The sequence below is a fragment of the Mus musculus genome, chromosome 9 (assembly GCF_000001635.26).
Source record: "Mus musculus strain C57BL/6J chromosome 9, GRCm38.p6 C57BL/6J".
Lineage (NCBI taxonomy): Eukaryota > Metazoa > Chordata > Mammalia > Rodentia > Muridae > Mus > Mus musculus.
In genome coordinates, this window is record NC_000075.6 from 36,706,834 (window position 1) to 36,727,328 (window position 20,495).

General features: G+C 39.6%; 1 protein-coding gene across 2 annotated transcripts; it reads right to left on the reverse strand.

Moving 5' to 3' along the window:
• Window positions 1–1,648: 1,648 nt before the first annotated feature.
• Chek1 (checkpoint kinase 1) lies at window positions 1,649–19,825 on the reverse strand. 2 transcript variants are annotated; one of them, NM_007691.5, is made up of 13 exons: window positions 19,730–19,825; window positions 18,964–19,045; window positions 16,964–17,187; window positions 15,928–15,992; window positions 15,771–15,840; window positions 12,671–12,859; window positions 11,498–11,602; window positions 9,593–9,688; window positions 7,592–7,700; window positions 6,850–7,027; window positions 6,488–6,619; window positions 5,209–5,310; window positions 1,649–3,597 (listed from the first exon to the last, which is right to left on the reverse strand). In NM_007691.5, exons 2-13 carry the CDS (start codon window positions 19,026–19,028, stop codon window positions 3,502–3,504), a joined length of 1,431 nt encoding a protein of 476 aa, NP_031717.2. In that variant the 5' UTR covers window positions 19,029–19,045; window positions 19,730–19,825; the 3' UTR covers window positions 1,649–3,501. The 2 variants fall into 2 exon arrangements, with proteins under 2 accessions (NP_031717.2, XP_017168606.1); XM_017313117.2 differs by lacking the exons at window positions 16,964–17,187; window positions 18,964–19,045; window positions 19,730–19,825 and adding an exon at window positions 16,229–16,749 and having other exon boundaries at window positions 1,806–3,597.
• Between the last annotated feature and the right edge of the window lie 670 nt (window positions 19,826–20,495).

A 20,495-nucleotide genomic window follows, 5' to 3' on the forward strand; every position in this document is an offset into this window, starting at 1 on the left:
TTGGGAAGCTGAGGCAGAAGAGTTGCAGGTTTAATGTAGGCCTGGTCTATCAGTGAGGCCCAGGTTACCCTGGGCTACTTAGTGCCACTGTCTCATAAAAACAGTTAATTTCTCAGCAGAACCTTTGTAGGCCCAAAGGCAGTGAGGTGATATATACATTAATGAAAGGAAAAAAAAAATGTCCAAACACTATCAACTAAAAATTCAGTGTCTGGTGAAACAGAATTATCCCATAGAAATAAAGGCAAAATTAAGATTCACAGACAGTGGGCTAAAGGAACTGATTATAACTACTACTGCTATGTAAGAAATGATTAAGATTGCTAAAGTGGAAATTTCTAAGTTTCTTCGGAAAGTCAGTTATGACAAATGATTTTTTGCTGGGGCACACAGATAAAAGAATATCTCGCTAAAGCAGGCATGTGAAAGAATGTTTTCATGAAGCAGACACAGGTGAAAGGACACATGATGAAGGAGTATAAATATGATCCCGCACACAATGAGAGCAAGAGCGTTGGTTTGGCTTGCTCTGCCTAGCTACTCTTCACTAATGACACACATGTATTAGTTGGCCCTACATATTGTTGTTGAGCTCCACTTGTGGTAATGCTGCCATTGGAAGAGGCTCACCAAAGAACTGCTCTAATTCTTGCTGCTTCCATAGCCTCGGACCAGTTGGCAAGCCTTGTGGTTTCCTCAGGACTGAACTACAGATTGTTATCTGCCTGCCAAGAGGACCGGACGGTAGTTGCTGATTTCTGTTTGGTGTTTGCTATGGGACTGAACGGGGGACAAAGAAGATCAAGCTCACCCCTAAAGGGCTAAAAATTATTGCTAAACAGGTCTACTTCCCCCATCTCTAATAACTTTTCTTTTCTGCTACCTCTAGCAGGTGGTGGGCAAGAAGAGAGGTTGAACCCTTATTACAATAGGCTGCAAAAAAATTGTGCCTACAGATTGCCCTTGAACTTTAGATGAAAAGATGCTAGAGAGCAGTAAAAAACCACAATACAAATACCTCTGAAAAGGCATAACTAAAAATCCCAGCTTAAGGATCTGGCTCAGTGGGGCTGGTGAGATGGTTCAGTGGTTAAGAGCACCGACTGCTCTTCCAAAGGTCCTGAGTTCAAATCCCAGCAACCACATGGTGGCTCACAACCATCCGTAACAAAAATCTAATGCCCTCTTCTGGAGTGTCTGAAGATAGCTACAGTGTACACACATATAATAAATAAATTAATTTTTAAAAAAAAAGAATTGTCAAACTTGCTTTAAAAAAAAAAAAGGATCTGGCTCAGTAAAAGTGTTTGCAAGACTTGAATGTGATCCTAGATTGGATCCCCAGCAACAACAAATATAAGAACAATTATGTAAAACCCAAGGATGGAGAAGATGTAGATGAGCTGTCACGCCATCTGTAATCCCAGCACTTAGGAGGTAGAGGCAGAAAGATGAGGAATTTAAAGCTATCCACTCATGGATAGCAAGTTAAAGGCCAGCCTAGACTACATGAAAACTTGATTCAAAATAAAAAAATAAATAAAACCCATATTTACTGTAGTGTGCGTACAACATTTAAAGATATAGCTTTTGGTGTTAATAAAATTACACAGGAAAGACAACATAGCTGTAAATATAGCTGTCCTGTCAAAGTCAAGTTGGGCCAGGCATGCTATGTAATCACAGTATTTGGGAGACAGAGTCAGGAAAAAAAGAAACAGCCTGGGCTGGACAATGAGTTCACAGGCCAAAGGCCAGTCTGATCTACACAGTGAGGTCCTGTTTCAAAAAACAGTTGTTACAAATTTTAAATAAATTGTTGTATTTTATAAGCGGAAAAAAATAAACAACACACAATTATCATATGACATAGCAATTCTACCTCAGGGTCTATACACAAAAAATTAAAAACATACTTGAGCAGGTACTTATATATTCATGTTCACACCAGTATCAATTACATGGACAAAAGGTGGCAACAATCCAAATATGCATGATCATATGAAAGAGTATACATACACACACACACACACACACACACACACACACACACGCACAGACATACATAATATGGAGTATTAGTCACCAAAAGGAATGAAACCTGATATGTTATAACATAGATAAATCCTGAAAAGAGTTGTTATGAAGTAACCCAAACACTAAGAGGCAAATATACAATTCTACTTATATGAAGTACAAGAATATTCAAAATCATGGAGACCAAAGCAATATAGTTGAGTAGGTGCCAAGTAATGGCGGAAAGCAATCATGACTTGAGAGATACAGGCTCGGAAGACAGTACTGCATACCATCAGATGAAGAAGACAATGACATAAAACAGTACAGCGCAGATGGGACTTGGGGTTCGAATAAGTAACGTTTTTAACAAGATGGCTGACTTTTACCACAGTGGGACTACAAGTGGGAAACAGGAGACTGAATAGAGTTAGGTTCAAGTTAACTTTTGGGGATGGGAGAGTTAAGTGGGTGACAACAGCATATACCAACATGAAATAAACTTGAGCCATAAAATTTTAAATGTTCTCAGCTTTCAGACTAACTAATGTTGGAATTTATCTATGAAAAGGAATACAGGACCCCAATCATATATTCATATTTTAATATAAATTTTATGAACAAAACAAAGTTTAAGTGAGTGTACAAGGTGAGGAACAAGGATCCGGTCAACTCCTGCATTTCCTTACTCCCGCCCCTTTTCAGTCAGTGTCATCTAGAAACTTGGTGGCTGGCCAATAAGTTCAGAGTTAGATATTGATTTTGAAAATAGTTTATTTCTAGAGTAATTAAAATATGGCTGTGAATCTAGAAAAAATTGTTTAAGTGTGTAATTTTTAGAGTAATGTCACTTAAGCACTAGAGTTTATGTTCAACTTTGTGAAAATCCAACCAAATTAGTCTTTATATTTGACAAGCTACGCCAGGAGGAAAATTTGCAATTTAAAACACTTTAACTCAAAAAAGTTTTATAATTGGTCAAGCCCTTGTGCAGCACATATACCCAAACTGAAAATACAGTACATACATTAACATACACATTTTTGTGGCTGGCCTCATTCATGAACCAATCAACTGTATATGGTCTGTGTTTATTCATCCTTACAATTAAATAGGCAGAGAAGAAAATATTTTGCTTGGGATGAAACAAGCTTTTGATTTTTCAAAAGTGATACTACTACATGGGTATAAAAGCTGGCAAACTCAAGTATCCCATAACTTGGTTTCAAATCCAGACAATTTAAAGACAGCTGGAGAAATACCTAATGAATTTGATCCATCCTTTCCCCAAAGCATTACATACAATTAAAATACAGTAGTATTTGTATGCCAAACACTACAAATCGGAAGATGTTTGGGTAATGGGAAGAGAACTCTTCAACAACTATTGTTTGCAGTTTGCAGAATAGGATAATCTTCTCTAGGAAGAAAAATGTCACATAGCAGCACTCTATTCACCAGGAATGTGCAGAGCTGACAGCTTCCTCATGTAACAGGAAACCAAACCTTCTGGCTGCTCACAACATCGCTGAGCTTCCCTTTAATCTTCAGGAAGTGTCTCTTGAACTCTAATCCATCACCCTATTTTAGGAAAAATATTTTAAAAATATAAAAAAGATTGTATCAAAAAAGCACATTCTCATTCCTGACCAAAGAAACAAACACCCTTAACTATGTCCAGTTCTTCTTGCCTCCTCCTCTCGGTTCTTTTCTGAGAATACTGGATTGCAGGTATGCACCAACATTCCAGCTTAGTTATGCATTCCATATAAATCTGACTTGTTTGAACAGGATTTTATAACAATTTATGGGTTTTACTAGAGAAGAAACCTTTAACTATATCAAAAATCTAGAAAAGAATTATTTCAACCAGTCTCCCACATACAGAACATGAATTACTCTTCAACCCTTTCTAGAACCACACATGAACTATCAGAAAACAGACATTATATTGATTTTAATACAGAATAGACTTTTAAACTAAAAATAATAGGGGAGCAAAATGGTATTAATCACAAAATCTGTGAAGTTCACTATATTATAATGTACAAGTTTTTAATGTCATAACTTTTATTAAAAAAAAATAGTAGGTCTTCTGTACGTAGGATATGTTCTTCTAGTTGGGCTGCCTAGTCTGGCCTCAGTGGGAGCAGAAGTGCCTGGCCTCGAGGAGACATTCATACAGGGTGGGTGTGGGAGCCCCAGCCCTTCCCCCCCCCCCACCCTCTCAGAGGAGAAGGGGAGAGGGAGATGGGGAAGATTTGGAAAGAGGGCAGTGAGCAGGGTGTAAAGTAAATAATTTTAAAAATAGATATTATATATGAATCAAAATAATTTAGTATTCCAAAATATCATAAATTGTAAGTGTCAAAGGTATAATTTAATTTTTTTCTTTTAGTTTTCATTTATCTGTATATATTACAAAAAAAAAATTTAGGGAGAACAGAGTCCCATGTAGGGCTGGTCTGAAAACTGGTTGAGTTTCTGATAGTTCTCACCTACTGAGTGCTGGGAATATAGGCAGATATTGCCATACCTGGCTTTATCTGTGCAGAGGATCCAATCTCAGAGCTTGTGCACGCTAAAGCAAGCACTCTACAAACTGTAATTCATCCCTAGCCCTCTACATTTTTATACTAAGGAGCAAGAGAGAAGGGGAGACAGAGAGAAACAACCAAGTAACATTTTACGAAAACAGATGATAGCAAAAGTCAATGTTTATAACACTAAATGAAAAAAATCGAGTTATAATATATTTACAAATGCCAACTAACTAGTTATAACATATTCATGTGGAAAACTTTCTGAGGAAGTCTGAAACCACATAGGATGGAACTTCACATGGCATATACCATCTGCATTCCTATGTATACATAGCTAAATCTATAAATATGCCATAGTAAGAGTAATATAATTAGTAGTAAAATAGAACAATTATAACAATAGTCTGTAATAAAACTGCCAGCATTACCACTCTTACCCTTTGGAGTCATTACTAAAGCTACCACAAAACAAAAAGCATATAGTATTTCCACAGTTATTATGAAAACCAAAATTAAATGACAGGCAAGAGAGAGAAAGGGAGTGGGGGAGGGAGGTGGACCACTGAAAGTAAAATATAAAGCCATTTTGAAAAGCTACATAGAAATATTTCCATAGAAAAATACTATGAATAAAATCTATGAAAAATACCTTAGAAAGTCGGAAGTCAACCAGTATCTTCTCATCCATTTCTACCAAATTTATTTTGAAAATCAACTTATTGTTTCTTCTATCAGTTGTTGATACAGTAACCTAAGGCAATAAAGAATAAGGTCAAGCCACATACACACATGAACAGAAAATAGTCTTAACAATTCTTGCTTAACAGAGTATCATGAAGAACACCATACATTTCAAGGCTGGAGAGATGGCTCAGGTTAAAAGCACTTGCCACTCTCTCTCCCACTCCTGGCACCCATGTCAGGGGGCTCTCGGCCACCTAGGATTCTAGCTCCAAAGGATCTGATGTTTCCACAGACACTGACATACACATGTACACCATCACAGTCTTTACACATGAGCGTAAAATTAAAAAATAAATAAATAAACCTTACCAAAAGAAAGAAACAAACAAACAGACAAACAAACAAACAAAGCTGTCTCTCTCTCCAACCTAAACCAAGCTATAAGTTAGAACTTTAGTCTAAGTGAACTTTTAGTTTAAAAAAAAAAAAAAAAGGTATTTTAGCAAAGCAGAATTGAAAGAAAAACCAATCAAAAGGAATAGGAATAGAGTGAAGACTGGAGGTGTAGCTTAGTAGTAAAGCACTTGCCCAGCATACATAATGCCTGGGTTCAATCCCCAATACTGTAGCCAATCAATCAGTCAAGTATATGAGAAAGAAAACAAGATTATCACATACAGTACAAGAAGAGCCGGGCATGGTAGCAAACACCTTTAATCCCAGCACTCAGGAGGCAGAGTAAGCAGATCTCTGTGAGCCCCAGGTTAGCTGGCTCTACAGGAGTTCCAGAACAGCCAGGGCTCTGTTACACAGAGAAACCCATCTCAAAGAAATAAAAAAACAAACAAAAAAACAATACAAGAAAGACAATGAGAAGCTATTTGAGGCTGAAAAACTAGAACAATAATGACACGATAGTGTCGGTAAGTAGCTCTAAGCAGCTCGGGCAAGATGACCGATGGGAGAGAAAGAGGGCAGCCAAGAGCCAGCACCAAGACCCCAAACATGGAGGCAGGCACATCTTCAACTGCAGCTTAATATAAAATACTAACTTCAGAGGTTTTTGAAAACACAAGGCAAGACAAAAAAAAAAAAAAAAAACATACAAAAAAACTCTTAAAACTTTCAATTGTTTCTTTTTCAAAGTATTTATATTTTTAGAATGCTCACTGATCACTAATAGTTTTTACTCAAATATTTAATTTTCTATGGGAAAAGAAATATCGAAAACTAACAAAACCTACCTGATTCATACAACTCTTCTTCCACTGATAGCCCAACTTCTCGAAGGTCTCTTTCAGGCATTGGTAAGATTTGTCCGCATCCAATTTAGTAAAGAATCGTGTCATCCTTTTGACCAAGCGCTGCCAGGGGTTCTGCACATCAGAGAAGAGAACTGAATCAATCCAGTGTGACCAGTTTACAGCAATTAGTCTGAAATTCTCTTCTTTAGCTTAGGCTTCTTCCCCCTTAATGGCCTCCTCTAATTATTTCTTACTTATCCAAATAATATGTATCAACTAAAAGTATTAATACCATATACCTAAGATTTAAGACAACAAAAATAAAAAGCAAGTTATTTATTTGAAAAAATCAAGTTCCTTACCTGTGAAGATCCAGGGGTACCGAGTAACTGACTGTTTACAAGCATATGCTCAGGACACGTAGGCTGGGAAAAACTGATGCCCTGAACCAGTTTGTCCACGTTCGAGGGACCAGTGTCCCACAAGGAAAGCCCTGTTCTCGGCTCTGGCTGGGAACTAGAGAACTTCACGGTTTCTTCACTGAGACATTAAAAGAGAAGAAAAGAATGGCTTCAAGTCTCTGTTTTTAAGGTGGCTTCATTCTTTCTAATTATTCATTTTTGTGTTTGTTGTTTGTTTATTTAAGACAAGATTACATCTTGTTGCCTAGATTGGCCTGGCCTGGCCTAGCAATCTATCCTCCTGCCTCAGCCTTCCAATTAGCAGTTACCTGGGACTATAATTGTATAGGATACAGAGTCAGACTAAAAATGTCTTTACATAAAACCTACCAGGATTTTCTTATATCACACATTCATTCTCATTTTGGTAAAATTATTTGCATTATTAGGTAAAATATATTCATGTTTTATTCTCTGTGGGGAATAACTACATTTAAGAAAAGGGCTTAATCTGCCAATCCATGGTAGTATAAACTTGTAATCACAACACTCAGGAAACAGACACAGAAGGATCAATACAAGTTATACAAGTTCAAGACCAGGGTGGGCCACCCAGTTCCAGTTCCATTGAGGTTATTTAGTAAGACATTATCTCAAAAAAAGGGGGTGGGGGTGAGAAAAATTTAATTTTTGTAAGTCTTACCTGGAACCATTATTTACTGGAGAAAAGTCCAAATTGGAATGAATGTGCTTAGAGAATCCACTAGAAGACTCTGACATACCACCTGATGTGGCGCGTGGCCTCTTTGCTCCTTAAAAAAAAGGGAACAAATACAAATCTTCTATTCAAGTACTTAATCCAACTAGCAATTTGAATAAAGCCACATCTAAATCCATTTATAGACTGCAAAGTAATATAAACTTCTTTTAAACAATTTTATGTTTAAATAAAGGAATGTTACACTAATGCTTCACAAAGGCCACAATTTTAATGCCATATTTTATGGGTAACATGATGTTCGACAAAAGACTAGCTCAATGACTAGAACTTTTAAAATTTTTAAATAACTCAGTAAAGAATGACAGTCAATACAGAATAAGGCCCTCAGCTAGACTACATCAGGGCATGCTACTTGTCTCCTCACACTTTCTAAGAAAGAATTATTTCAAAACTTCTGTTCTCTTCTGAAATTGATACCACCCACCCTTCCATTACTTAGCATGATATACTATCCTATATTTAGAAAAATTAATGTCAACAGACATAAAATAACACAGTATGTCACTACCAAATCTGCAAATATACTTCTTATGCCTCTCTTACACATACACACACACACACACACACACACACACACGTGCCCACACACGCACTCTTTCTCCCCCTCTCCTCACCTGCCTCCCTGTCTCCCTCCCCTTCTGCCCCCTCCTCTCTCTCTCTCCCTTTCTCCCTCTCCCCTCCCCTCCCTCTGTCACCCCACCTCTCTCCTCCCCTTTCTCTCCCTCCCTCTCTCTCTCCTGGAGAGCTTACTCAGCTCCATAAAATAAGTTTCTCCTCCAAAGTTACCAGAACAGCACTTGGGAGTCACCATGATATCTTCAAAATCTATTATAATCTAAGCACTCACCAGTCCAATAATTTCAACTCTTTGAAACCCATCACCTTTCTACAATGCCATTACCACTAACATATTCCAAGCTACCATCTTCTCACATCTAAACCCCTACTGTAAAATCCCACACTACTTTTTTTTAAAAACATTTGGTTTTAGATTTTATATTTTTATTTTATATATATGATGAGTACACTGTAGCTGTCTTGAGACACACCAAAAGAGGGCATCGGATCCTGTTATAGATGGTTGTAAGCCACCATGTGGTTGGTGGGAATTGAACTCAGGACCTCTGGAAGAGCAGTCAGTGCTCTTAACCGCTGAGCCATCTCTCCAGCCCCAAATCCCACATTACGTAATCTCTTCATTCTCATCAAAAAATAATGAAGTATTCAGAAAGAAACACTCTTAAAACCAAACACGGGGAGTGGGGGTGGGTGGGTATGGGGGACTTTTGGTATAGCATTGGAAATGTAAATGAGCTGAATACCTAATAAAAAATGAAAAAAAAAAAAAAAAAAAAAAAAACAAACACATCAGCTTGTCATTTTCTTGCTTAAAGCCCCTCAAACGTGTCCTAGTGATGGTGAGTTCCAGGATAAATCCTAAACACAGCCCAGAAAGGCCGTCCTATAACTTGGTTATCTGCCTTTCCCAAATCAATTCAAACCTCCCCCGCATCTCTACCCACTCACTCCGCAAGCATTTCCTGAGTACCACTGGCTAATGATGAACAAGAAACACAATGTCTGTGTTATACTGACCTGATCTTTTAAGTTCTTCAAATACACTTGACCCACTAAATCTAAGATTTGACCAAATGCTGCTGCTTCTGCTCAAGTCAAATATGCCTCACCTATTAACACTTTAATCTTCAAAATTTAGACTTTACATCATTTCCTCATGAGGAAAATAAATCTTGTTTTATTAGAGTCCATCAAACATTGAGATATAGCACTCTTTTTAGCTGTTCATGAACGAAAATAGTTTCCACATTTGTTTTTCCTACTAGATATTAAAATCTTCATTTGGACAGACCACAGTTATTTTACCACACTGGTTTGTGGTATTTTGTAAGTATCTATATTTACCTCTGTTAAGTGGTTTGTTGTACCATCTATCTTTCTTAATGTCTGGGATGGTGATCCTTGCTGATGGAGTCTCAACTAGAATTTTATGAAGCAAAGCTGAAAAGAAAATAAGACAGTATTTGTAAATGGGGTTCGCAGATTAGACAAACCTTAAGGCATAAAAGCCAAAAACATGGTACACGCCTACAACCTTAATAGTTGAAAGGCACAGGCAGAATGCTTGAGGCCAGCTTAGGAAATATATATTAATTTTAAAAGGAACTCGTACAATCCCCAACATCACAACATCAAAAACATAATCCAGGGGGGTGGTGAGATGGCTCGGCAGTTAAGCTCAGAACCACCTATAAAGGGATCTGATGCCCTCTTCTGGCAATGTAGGTGTACATACAGAAGAGCACTCCTACATTTAAAAAACAAAAATCATACATAAATCAATTCTTTTAAACCAGGAATGAAAAGTGACTCAGCTTTTAGTCCCAGCTTTCAGAAGGATTGCCACAGTCAGGTCCAGCCTGAGATTCAGGCCAGCATGGGCCAACACAGACCTTGTCTCCCAAAACAGACAAGCGTGCTAGCATCTGAAGGTGGAGTCTGGAAAACCAAAATCATCCTCTCCTACACAACTGAGCTCAGGGTCAGCCTGGGCTAAACAAGACCGTTTCAAAATCAAAGCCAACAACAATCAAACATAAAAATTAACCCACAGAAACACCAAATGAGAATGCAAATAATTTTACAAAAAAAAAAAAAAAAAAAAAAAAAAGAGTAGAAAAGACCTTTCTAATAAGCATGACAATGTAAGTCAAAAGCCAAAAATGACAAGAATTTAGGTATGAAAAACTCAAAACATCTGCACATTAAAATAGCCAGCAAAATTAAATAATAAACTCTAGGAAATACTGCAACAAACGTTATATACATTAATGCGTTATGAAAAGACCCTCAAAGGATTAAGAAAAACTATAAACTTCTTTGCTCAAACAGAGCAAAATTTAAAAAGCTTTAAAAAACAGTCTTATTGGTTTAAAAAATTCATTTTTGCCATGCATAGTGGTGTACTTAATGCCAGTATTCACTAGGCAGAGGCAGACCAATATCTCTGAATATGAAAGTCAGCCTGGTCGATTATATATATAGTAAGTTCCATGCCAGCCTGATCTACATAGTAAGTTCCAGACCACCCAAGGATACAATGAAACCCAGTGTTTCAAAATACAGCAAAAAAGTAACATGAATAAATGACAAAATGGTACAAATTTAAAAAGTAAATTTGTAAAATAAGGGGCAACACTTAAAAGGGGAAATACATAGTCTCTTAGCCCTCCAGTCTTGCTTGTGGGAGAAGAAAAAACTTTAATCAAATAAAGGATACACAAGCATCAAGTAACATGGACACTTATCATACTTCTTCTATAAAAGTAAAATTAAGGAGAAACCTAAATCTCTAAATTGAAAGAGTAAAATATATCCACATAATGAGTACCATCAGTCTTTAAAAATATGATCCAGGCCCATAATTAAAGATGTGGAAAAATGCTGAGCATCACAACTAAAGAGTTATGAAATAGGATTTACCTTTTGCAAAAGCATATACTTATAACTAATATACATACAGTATACATTTGATATATAGATTTTTTAAAAATATTTTTAAAAGTGTATTTCCAAATGCCACAATTATAGAGTTGTTCCCTCCCTCCTTTCCTCCCTTCCTCCCTCTTGACTTACATTTTCTAAGGTAGTTAAAAGGACTACAGAGAAGAAGAAGGAAGAAAAAAGTCAGAAAAGAAGGAGGAGGAGGAAGAAAAGAAGGAGAAGGGGGGGAGAGAGTTAAGAAAAAAATCAACTACCATGACACTATTACCCACAGGATCAATACTTTCAAACAACCCAGTTAGTTACCCAGAGGAGCAGAATCAATTTTTTTCCAAGGATTGAGATAGGTTTTTTTTTCTTTCCAATCAGAATATTCCTGACAGCTATCACTGGGCTGGTCCCACGGCAATTCTAAAAATAAAACAAGTTACAGTTTTTGAGTGTTCATAAAGTTACGTAACAAATATGTCAAGAAAAATAAGCACATAAAAGGAAAATGAACAACATAAAAAGAATACAATTTTTCTCCACAGTAATTCAATATGGTTTTCATGCTAAGTTTCATAGAAACTTACTCTTTTCAAAGGTATCATATTAAAGATGGAGATACAACTTAGTGACAGAATTCTTGCCTGTCAGGTATTGGGCCCTGGGTTTAATCTCCAACAACCCCAAAGGAAGTGTTGAGATTTTTTAATTTAATGGTTATACTTCATGAAAATAAACCTCTGGGTTATAAGTTTCAAGGTAGTTAAGAATAAGATATAAAGTATAATGGGTTAAAAGTTTATTTCCCACTACAGTTTATACCAAAATCTCAACCCCCAAGATAATGAATGTGAGAGCTTATTTGGAGGATCTAGCAGGGAATCAAAGCTACTCAATACACCGAAGGCTAACCCTCTTCTATCCAGGAAAAGTTGTCCTCTTCAACTGAGCCCACATCAGCCTCACCAGGCAAATCAACCAAATCAAACCAAGATCACTGTTTGCAGCCAGATCACTCACTCCCATTCCCAGTGTGATGATTCTGGAGGTGGGGCCTTTGTGGGGTGACTGGGTCATGAGTATGAAAGCCCTCAAAAGTGGGATTTGGGTCCTTATGAAGACACTAAAGAGTCTGTCTCTCCTCTCAGTAAGGTGGTCAACTGTAAGGCAGGAAGAGAGAGGGCCCTCAGAAAATGACCATGCTGGCAACTTCACCACCCAGACTTCAAGCCTTCAAGTTCTATATGAAATAAATCTGTATATAACACACTCACCGAACGGTACTTAGTACCTATCGCCCTAGGCGATGAGTTAAACACTAACATAAAACTATTAAAGAGCTGGAAAGATGCACCACGATTAAAGGCTGGGCTCACAACCTTTTCTATTACAGAATTAAGATTCCCTAGGGTTATTTAATCTTTATTATTTTGGTATGAGAAATCTGACTTTTTGGAGAAAAGAAGTTTTCTCATGATTATATATCCTTACCTCCAGCCAACATTGCAGTAAGTACTATTCCACAGGACCAAACATCAACTGGTTCTGCATGAAATTCTTTTCTCTTTAGAAGCTCCGGAGCAACATAAGGTAAAGTCCCACACATCTTGTTCAGTAAGCGTTCACGATTATTATGCCGAAATACCGTTGCCAAGCCAAAGTCAGAGATTTTGAGGTTATCTAAACCAAAAGAAAAAGAGACAACTTTGGAGTAAAAGATTTGCAAATATATATACACATATATAAATTACTGGAAGTAACACTGGTTTTGCTTAGGGCTTATAGAACTTTTCTACCTGAAAATGAGCAAAAGAAATCTATGTATGTCATAGGCTGGTCTGAACCCCCACCCCCACCCCCACCCCCTCCAGCACATATGTTGCTGCCTTGTAGGGCTGCCTCAGTAGGAGAGGATGTGCCTAGTCCTGTAGAGACTTGATGCCCCAGGGTGGAGGGATAACGGAGGAAGAACCCTCTCAGAGGGGAGGGGGAGGGGGGAAGGGAGGAAGAACTCTTCAAGGGGGTACAGGGAAGGGGCAACACTTGAGATGTAAATAAGTAAAATAATTAATACAAAATAAAACTATGTATATGGAAAAGAAGAAAAAGTAAAAGGCATCGTCATTTATACTCAACTTAGCAAAGACCTTATCTTCTTAAAGAAAGAGAATTATCATCAACAGAAAAACTAGTTGGCAGCAGGTTAAATAAGGATGCTGTAGATGCCCTCCTGGAAACACACCCAGGAAGACAGCATAGTAAAGCCCTTCACTGAGACTGTGGAGGATAAGGAGTCAACAGCAAAGCTGGTAACTAAGCATGGCTTCCTTACATGCAAGTAACAGGCACTGTGTCAGCCAATGCAGGTAGGAAATAAAATCAGTGAGACATTAATAATAAACTGTGGTTATCCTGGCTATAAAAATATAGACATCAGAGAACGTTGTAGCAAAGGGATTTAAGAAATTAAGAAAAATCCTATTATGAGGGATTATCAATAAGTACAGCCTTTTTTAAAAAGCAGTCTGGCCAAAGTGTCAAAATTTGAAACATTCACTCTTTGAACTAACAATTCTCACTGAGACCATACCTACCCACAGCAGAAATTCCACATTCACAAATGTAAGGATATTGTAATATCAGTTATAAATGTCCATCAAAAAACAACAAGATCTCATATATATATACATACAATGAATATGGAAATAATTAACAAAACAAAGTATATACATACTCATATAGATCAGATATGTAAGAAAAAGGCTAATAGCATAACAAATATCAACCATATCAACCAACCAGACCCCTCCAGAGCTCCCAGGGACTAAACCACTAACCAAAGAGTATACATGAAGAGATCCATGACTCCAGTCACACATGCAGCAGAGGGTGGCATTGTCTGGCATCAATGTGAGGAAAGGCCCTTGGTCCTGTGAAGGCTCAATTCCCCAATGTAGGAATGCTGGGATGGTGAGGTGGGGGGGGGGGGGGCACCCTCATAGAAGCAGGGGGCAGGGATGGGATGGAGTGGTTCCAGAAAGGAAACCAAGAAAGGGGATAACATTTGAAATGTAAATACATAAAATATCCAATAAAAAAATTTAAGAGAGAGAGAGAGAGAGAGAGAGAGAGAGAGAGAGATAGATCAGCATCACTGAGGTGAAATCTTCTGGTAAGTGTTTTCTGAAAGCACAAAGAAGCTGTGTTCCAGAGATAGCCAAGGTTGTACCTCACACTGCAGCTATACTTGGTAATGTGTAAGGGTCACCTAGGTGGTACTGGTTTTGAAGGCATGAAGGGGTCATGAAGAGCAGCTGAGGCTTAGCACTGTGAGAGACCAAAGAAGGCCATTGGTGAAGGTGCAGCCTCAGTTGCAGTTGATGGCCCAGGACTGAAGGAGTAATGCAAAGGAGTTGAGTCTTGACCCTGTGAAGAAAGCCTATGAGAAGCTATTGGTGAAGCCCAGTTGCAGCAAAAGCCAGCAGTGTTTTGGAGATGCCAGTACCATGAGATGACCACAACAGTTGAGTGGATCAACCTGAGCTTAGAGTGCTACAAACGGCAGACCTGGAGAAGCCCTTTAGAGGAGCCCAGAAGATCATGTGTGGATCCCAGACACTGGTACAAAAAGCTGTAACATTTAAGCTGCCTTGGAGACCCCAAGATTTTCAAGATGTCAGAGCTATAGGTTATCTCCTGAGGAATGCTGCTAACAGGGAGTAGAACCAGCCCAGGAAAAGAAGTTTGTTGCAGTAAACAAAAATGAAAAAGGAATTGGAAATCTGAAAACTGCTGACATCAGACATGGAGATGCAGAGTTCATGGAGATGCAGAGTTCGGCATTTGCCCAGTTGGTTCTCTATCTTGCTTTGGGGATTACAGTTAAGTAACTGGATGGATCCGAGAAGAGACTTTGGACTTAAACATTGTTAAGACTGCTACAGACTATGGGGAAATGTATGTATGCAATGTTTAGGTATGGCCTCCATAGACTCATGTGTTTGGACAAGCCTATGGGGGCCAGGAAGTGAAATGTGATGGTCGGTATATGCTTGGGCCAGGGAGTAGCACTATTAGGAGGTGTGGCCTTGTTGGAGTAGGTATGTCATTGTGGGTATGGGCTTTAATACCCTAGTCCTAGCTATCTGGAAAAGAATATTCTGCTACCAGCCTTCAGATGAAGATGTAGAACTCTCAGCTCCTCCTGAATCATGGCTACCAGGATGCTGCCATGTTCCTTCCTTGATGATAATGGACTGAACCTCTGAACCTGTAAGCCACCCCCAGTTAAATGTTGCCCTTATAAGAGTTGCCTTGGTCATGATGTCTGTTCCCAGCAGTAAAACCCTAACTAAGACACAGGTCTATATGATTAACCTAAAATATAACATTAACAAGGGCTGAAGAAATGGCTCAGCAGTTAAGAGCTTTTCCAGAGATCTTTAAGTTCAGTTCCCAGCAATCACATAGTGATTCACAACCCTCTAAACTGAGATCTGATGTGCTCTTCTGAGAGGCAGGTGTACATACAGACACAGTACTCATGCAATAGATAGACAGACAGATAGAATTAACAAAATATTAATCTTACCCCTTTCATCCAAGAGGAGGTTTTCTGGTTTAATATCCCTGTGAGTTATTCCAATTCCATGAAGATAAACCTAAGTGGGAGGTCAAAACAGTAGAATTTAGCAACTCACATTATTGATGCTAATTTTAAGCAAGGGGAAAGAGGCTGTAGTACCTACCACCCCTGCCATGAGTTGGTGGAAGAACCTCTGAGCATCTTGTTCAGGCATCCCTATGTCTGGCTCTGGAAGAAACAATTATAGTCTATTGAAAGATTATAATCAGGCATCAACCATACAGGCTCTTAATTCATATCTCACTATGTTTATACTTAAGCAAACGGAAATGCATACTATCAAAAGACTTAAGTCCATTAACAAATACATCACTAAATAACTCACATCTCCCTAGATGCTAAATAATAAAAATAAGCTAACATCATAGGAAAGTAATTTAAAAGTATTTTAATCTTATACTAACCCCAGTGGACTTCATTTCCTTCAAATGTCTCCCTACTTCTTCTAACACAAAGTTCAGGGCTGGAAAGATGGCTCAAAAGTTAAGAGCACTGGCTGCACTTCTATAAGACCAAGATTTGGCTCTCAGCACGCACATGAGTCACAACAATTTGTCAGCTCCAGGGGATCCAGTACCCTCTTCAAGCCTCTTATAGCATCAGACATGCCTCCACAGGCACCAGGTGTGCACATGGTACACAGAATACAAAACAGCCATAAAATAAATAAATAATTTTAAATAGTTCCCAATGACTGCCAACAGGGAAGTCATGTACAATTTCACTACATCACAGACTTAAATCATAAAACTTTTACATCACAAAGTCAAGAATGCCTGACTCTTCCTCCAATTTTCCTGTTACATAACCAATTCTGAAATAAAATTGATCTAGCTAACATTTAAAAATGCAGCTAAGAGAGTTGGGTGGTGGTGGTGCACACTTTAATCCCAGCACTCAGGAAGCAAAGGCAGGTGGATTTCTGAGTTCAAGGTCAGCCTGGTCTACAGAGTGAGTACCAGGACAGCCAGGGTTACAGAGAGGAACCTTTTCTCTAAAAACCAAAGAAACAGCTGAGAACATGGTTGAGTAGTAGACCAGTTGAAGGGCCTGTGGAAAGATGGTGGGTTTAATGTCCAGCAGCACACACAACGTATGAAGGTGTTCAGTAAAATATTTATCTTAAATCTTTTCCATACCAATTCTATCAAAAAGTTCTCCTCCACTACAGTACTCCAGAAACAGATACTGGATATGGCCTTCCCTCCTGTGGCCATAGAATTTCACTACATTCTCGTGGCTTAACATTTTATTGATGCAGATCTCTTTCTTAATATTTTCTGGACAGTCTATGGCCCGCTTCATGTCTACAATTTTCACTGCAACAGCTTCTTCAGTTATTCTATTCACAGCAAGTTGAACTCTTAAAAAGAAAGAGAGAAAAAGTTACAACATTTTCACCTCAGAATTCCCTTTCTCCTAACTCTTCAAAAGATTACTGATACACACCTGTAATTCCAGCATTCTAGAGACAAAAGGGTCCAAGTTCAAACACAGCCTAGACTACAAAGAAACTTTCAAAGAAAAAAAACAAAAAAAGCAAAACCCTAGCAGCGGGTGGAGGTGTCTCTGAGAAGCAGAGGCAAGCAGAGCTCTTGGAGTTTGGTGCCAATGAGATATTTATTCTCTCTACAAACAAAACTGAGGGGTGGGGATACCTGAGGGGGGGCCTGGAGAGAAGGCTCAGCATGTAAGAGCACTTGCTTCAGACCTCAGCCGTTTCCAGCACCCACATGGTAGCTCACAATCATTTGTAATTTCCAGTTCTGGGGGAATCCCACACTTCTGGCCCTCTGTGGGCAAACACTCATCCATATTTTAAAAATGCATAAATCTTAAGAAAAAAAGCTTCAAAAAGTTAGATGTAACACACCCCAAACTATTCTTCCTTTCTTCATCAAGGAAAATGAAATGGCCTCTGCTATGTTCTCAGACGCATTGAGACAAATGTGAAGCATTGCCATTAATGCTCCAAGAAAGTCTTGGAAACTTGGAAACCTTGTGCTTGCAAGTTATCTAATAACTGACCATGCTTTGAAAGACAATAGCAAGTCTACAATACATCACATATACACATGATCTAGTAATACAACAGCATTACTTTACACTTATTAATCTCATGCATATATGCCTGAGCCAACTACTGAACACATCTTTAAGGTAAGAACCATTAATTCTATCATCAGATGAAGAAACAAAGGCACATAAAGCTTGCTCAAGAACACAAATACAGCCAGGCGTGGTGGCACATGCCTTTAATCCCAGCACTCGGGAGACAGAGGCAGGCGGATTTCTGAGTTCGAGGCCAGCCTGGTCTACAAAGTGAGCTCCAGGACAGCCAGGGCTATACAGAGAAACCCTGTCTCAAAAAACCAAAAAAAAAAAAAAAAGAACACAAATACAACCAGGATCAGCTGAGTGTGGAGATCTGAAATTAGGCAGGATGCCGCCAGGGTCTTTTCATTATCTCATTTAAAATTCTAAGACACATGATTTGTTAGGAAAACAATTCTTTTATAAAAGAAAATTTTATAAAAGTAAAATTAAAAAAAAAAAAGAAAGAAAAGAAATTGGACCGTCAAGCACAGGCTTGTCATACCTACCTGGGAGGCTACAGTGTACAAGTTCAAGGCCAACCTAGGCAATTTAACAAGATTTTGATCTGAACAAAAACAAATGTAAGAAGAAATTTGGTGTTTTACAGGCCTAGAAATGTAGCTCATGGCAGAGCATAAGCCCAGCATGAGTGATGCACTAGGTTCAATGTCTACCATCACAAAAGAGGAGGAACAGGTGTGGATGTGCTTCACTCACTCAGAGCCTTGATGTACAAATGCGAATATCCATGCTCTTTGCCACTTGAAATAAAGGACTTTTTTTAAAGTGTGTACTCAGACAACAGGTGGAAAACTAAAGCAAACAAACAGGTAATATTTAAATTAGGAAGACCATGGTAATGGCCAGGCAGGTTAAGCCTCTTGCTGTCAGGCCTAATGATCCCTCCAAACCTTCAACAGAACCAGCTCCTGCAAGTTGTCTTCTGACCTCCACAGGTGCACGCACCATAGCACGACAGACAGACAGACAGACAGACAGACACACACTGCAATAAAAAATTAAAATGAGGACTCAAACTTACTCTCCATAGGCACCTTCTCCCAAAGTTTGCACCAAATCCCAGTCTTCCACAAAAGGCACTGCCATGACTCCAAGCACAGCGACTGTAAAATGCAGGATCCCAGAAAATACTGGGGATGAGTGTAAACTCTCATCACCTGTAATGCCACTGAGCCATGTCTCCTGCTATGATTCCGCACGACTTTCTTTTCATCTTACATCTGAACCATATTTACCCACGTCATAATACTGAACTTGAACATTTTGTCCTGTTTATCACAAATCCTGTTTCCACGTTTGTCCTCCGTCCGCCTTTATGCAAAACTGAGCACTTGCTTGGCTCCAGGGTTGCAAGACAAGAGCTTTCGGGTGAATGATCCGGAAAGGGAGTTGCGGGCAGGTCAGGGTGCGGGGGTGGGGAGCAGCTGGGTGTAACTACGGTAATTACTGCCAGAGCAGCCCCTCCTCCCACCCGCTCACTTCCAATTCCCACCCCAACGGCACGTGTCCCCAGCACCGGGAGGGAACAGGGCGGGGCCAAGCCGCGGAGAGAAGCGGGAGGCAGGGACCCCTAGAGCCGGGAAAGCATGCGAACCCCGGAGCCTTACAATCGCTCTGGTCCCTTTATGCTGGAGAGCCACGGGCCACCCGCTCCAGCCCGGGCTCCGGGCGGCCCTCCCACCTCTCTGCTAGTCTGGACCACTCCCTCCCCGCGCCCGTCCACACTAAACAAGCCCTCTGGGTCCTTTGCTGGAGTTCTTTCCCACTGTTCAGGACGCCCTTCTCACCAAGCAGTCCTTTGCCAGCTGCCACAGGAATCCAAATGCACAGCTTTTCCCGCCAAAACCTGCTTGCGTCATGCTGTCGCAAAAGCGCACACCTCTGCCGTAAAGCGGGCCGGCGCGCGTTGTCCTATCCCAGGCTCTGCAGAGGAGCGACTTCAGTAGACCGACCGCGCAAGGACCCTTCCTTCTAATACTGGCTGAAATTCTGATGTGGCCGTAGTTAAGACACAAGCTGACCAGATTTGGTATTGACGACTGCTTTGGTGAGAACTGATCTCTGAGTCCGAATGAAATGGAAATGGCACGGGGCGTGTGCCACGCCTTACGTTGCTCCACAGAGGCACCGAAGCCTCCATCCAGACTGCGCCACCAGTTGGGCCAAGAACCCAGGTTCCCTGCCACTCAGAGCCTGCAAAGGCTGCACCGTTAAGTACGTAAACCGACCTGCTCTTGACCTCGGAGCCCCAGGGAGGAAGGCTCAAACTAAGCGACACAGAGTGCTCTGTAAACTCAATTGTGCCCCCCTTAGTATTCGAATTGAGAAGCTAGCAACTGCTGCTGGAATTCTGAAAAAAAAAAAAAAAAAAAACGAAGGAAAGCAAGTGTGGTGGTGCATGCTTGTAGACCTAGAACTTGGGAAGCGTAAGCAAGAAGATCTTGAGTTCAAGGCAATCCGAGTTATACAGGGTTAGTCTTACCAAAAAAAAAAAAAAAAAAACGAAGGGGAAAAAAAACCACATCGCCGCGGATGTGTGAGGGGAAAGTGCAG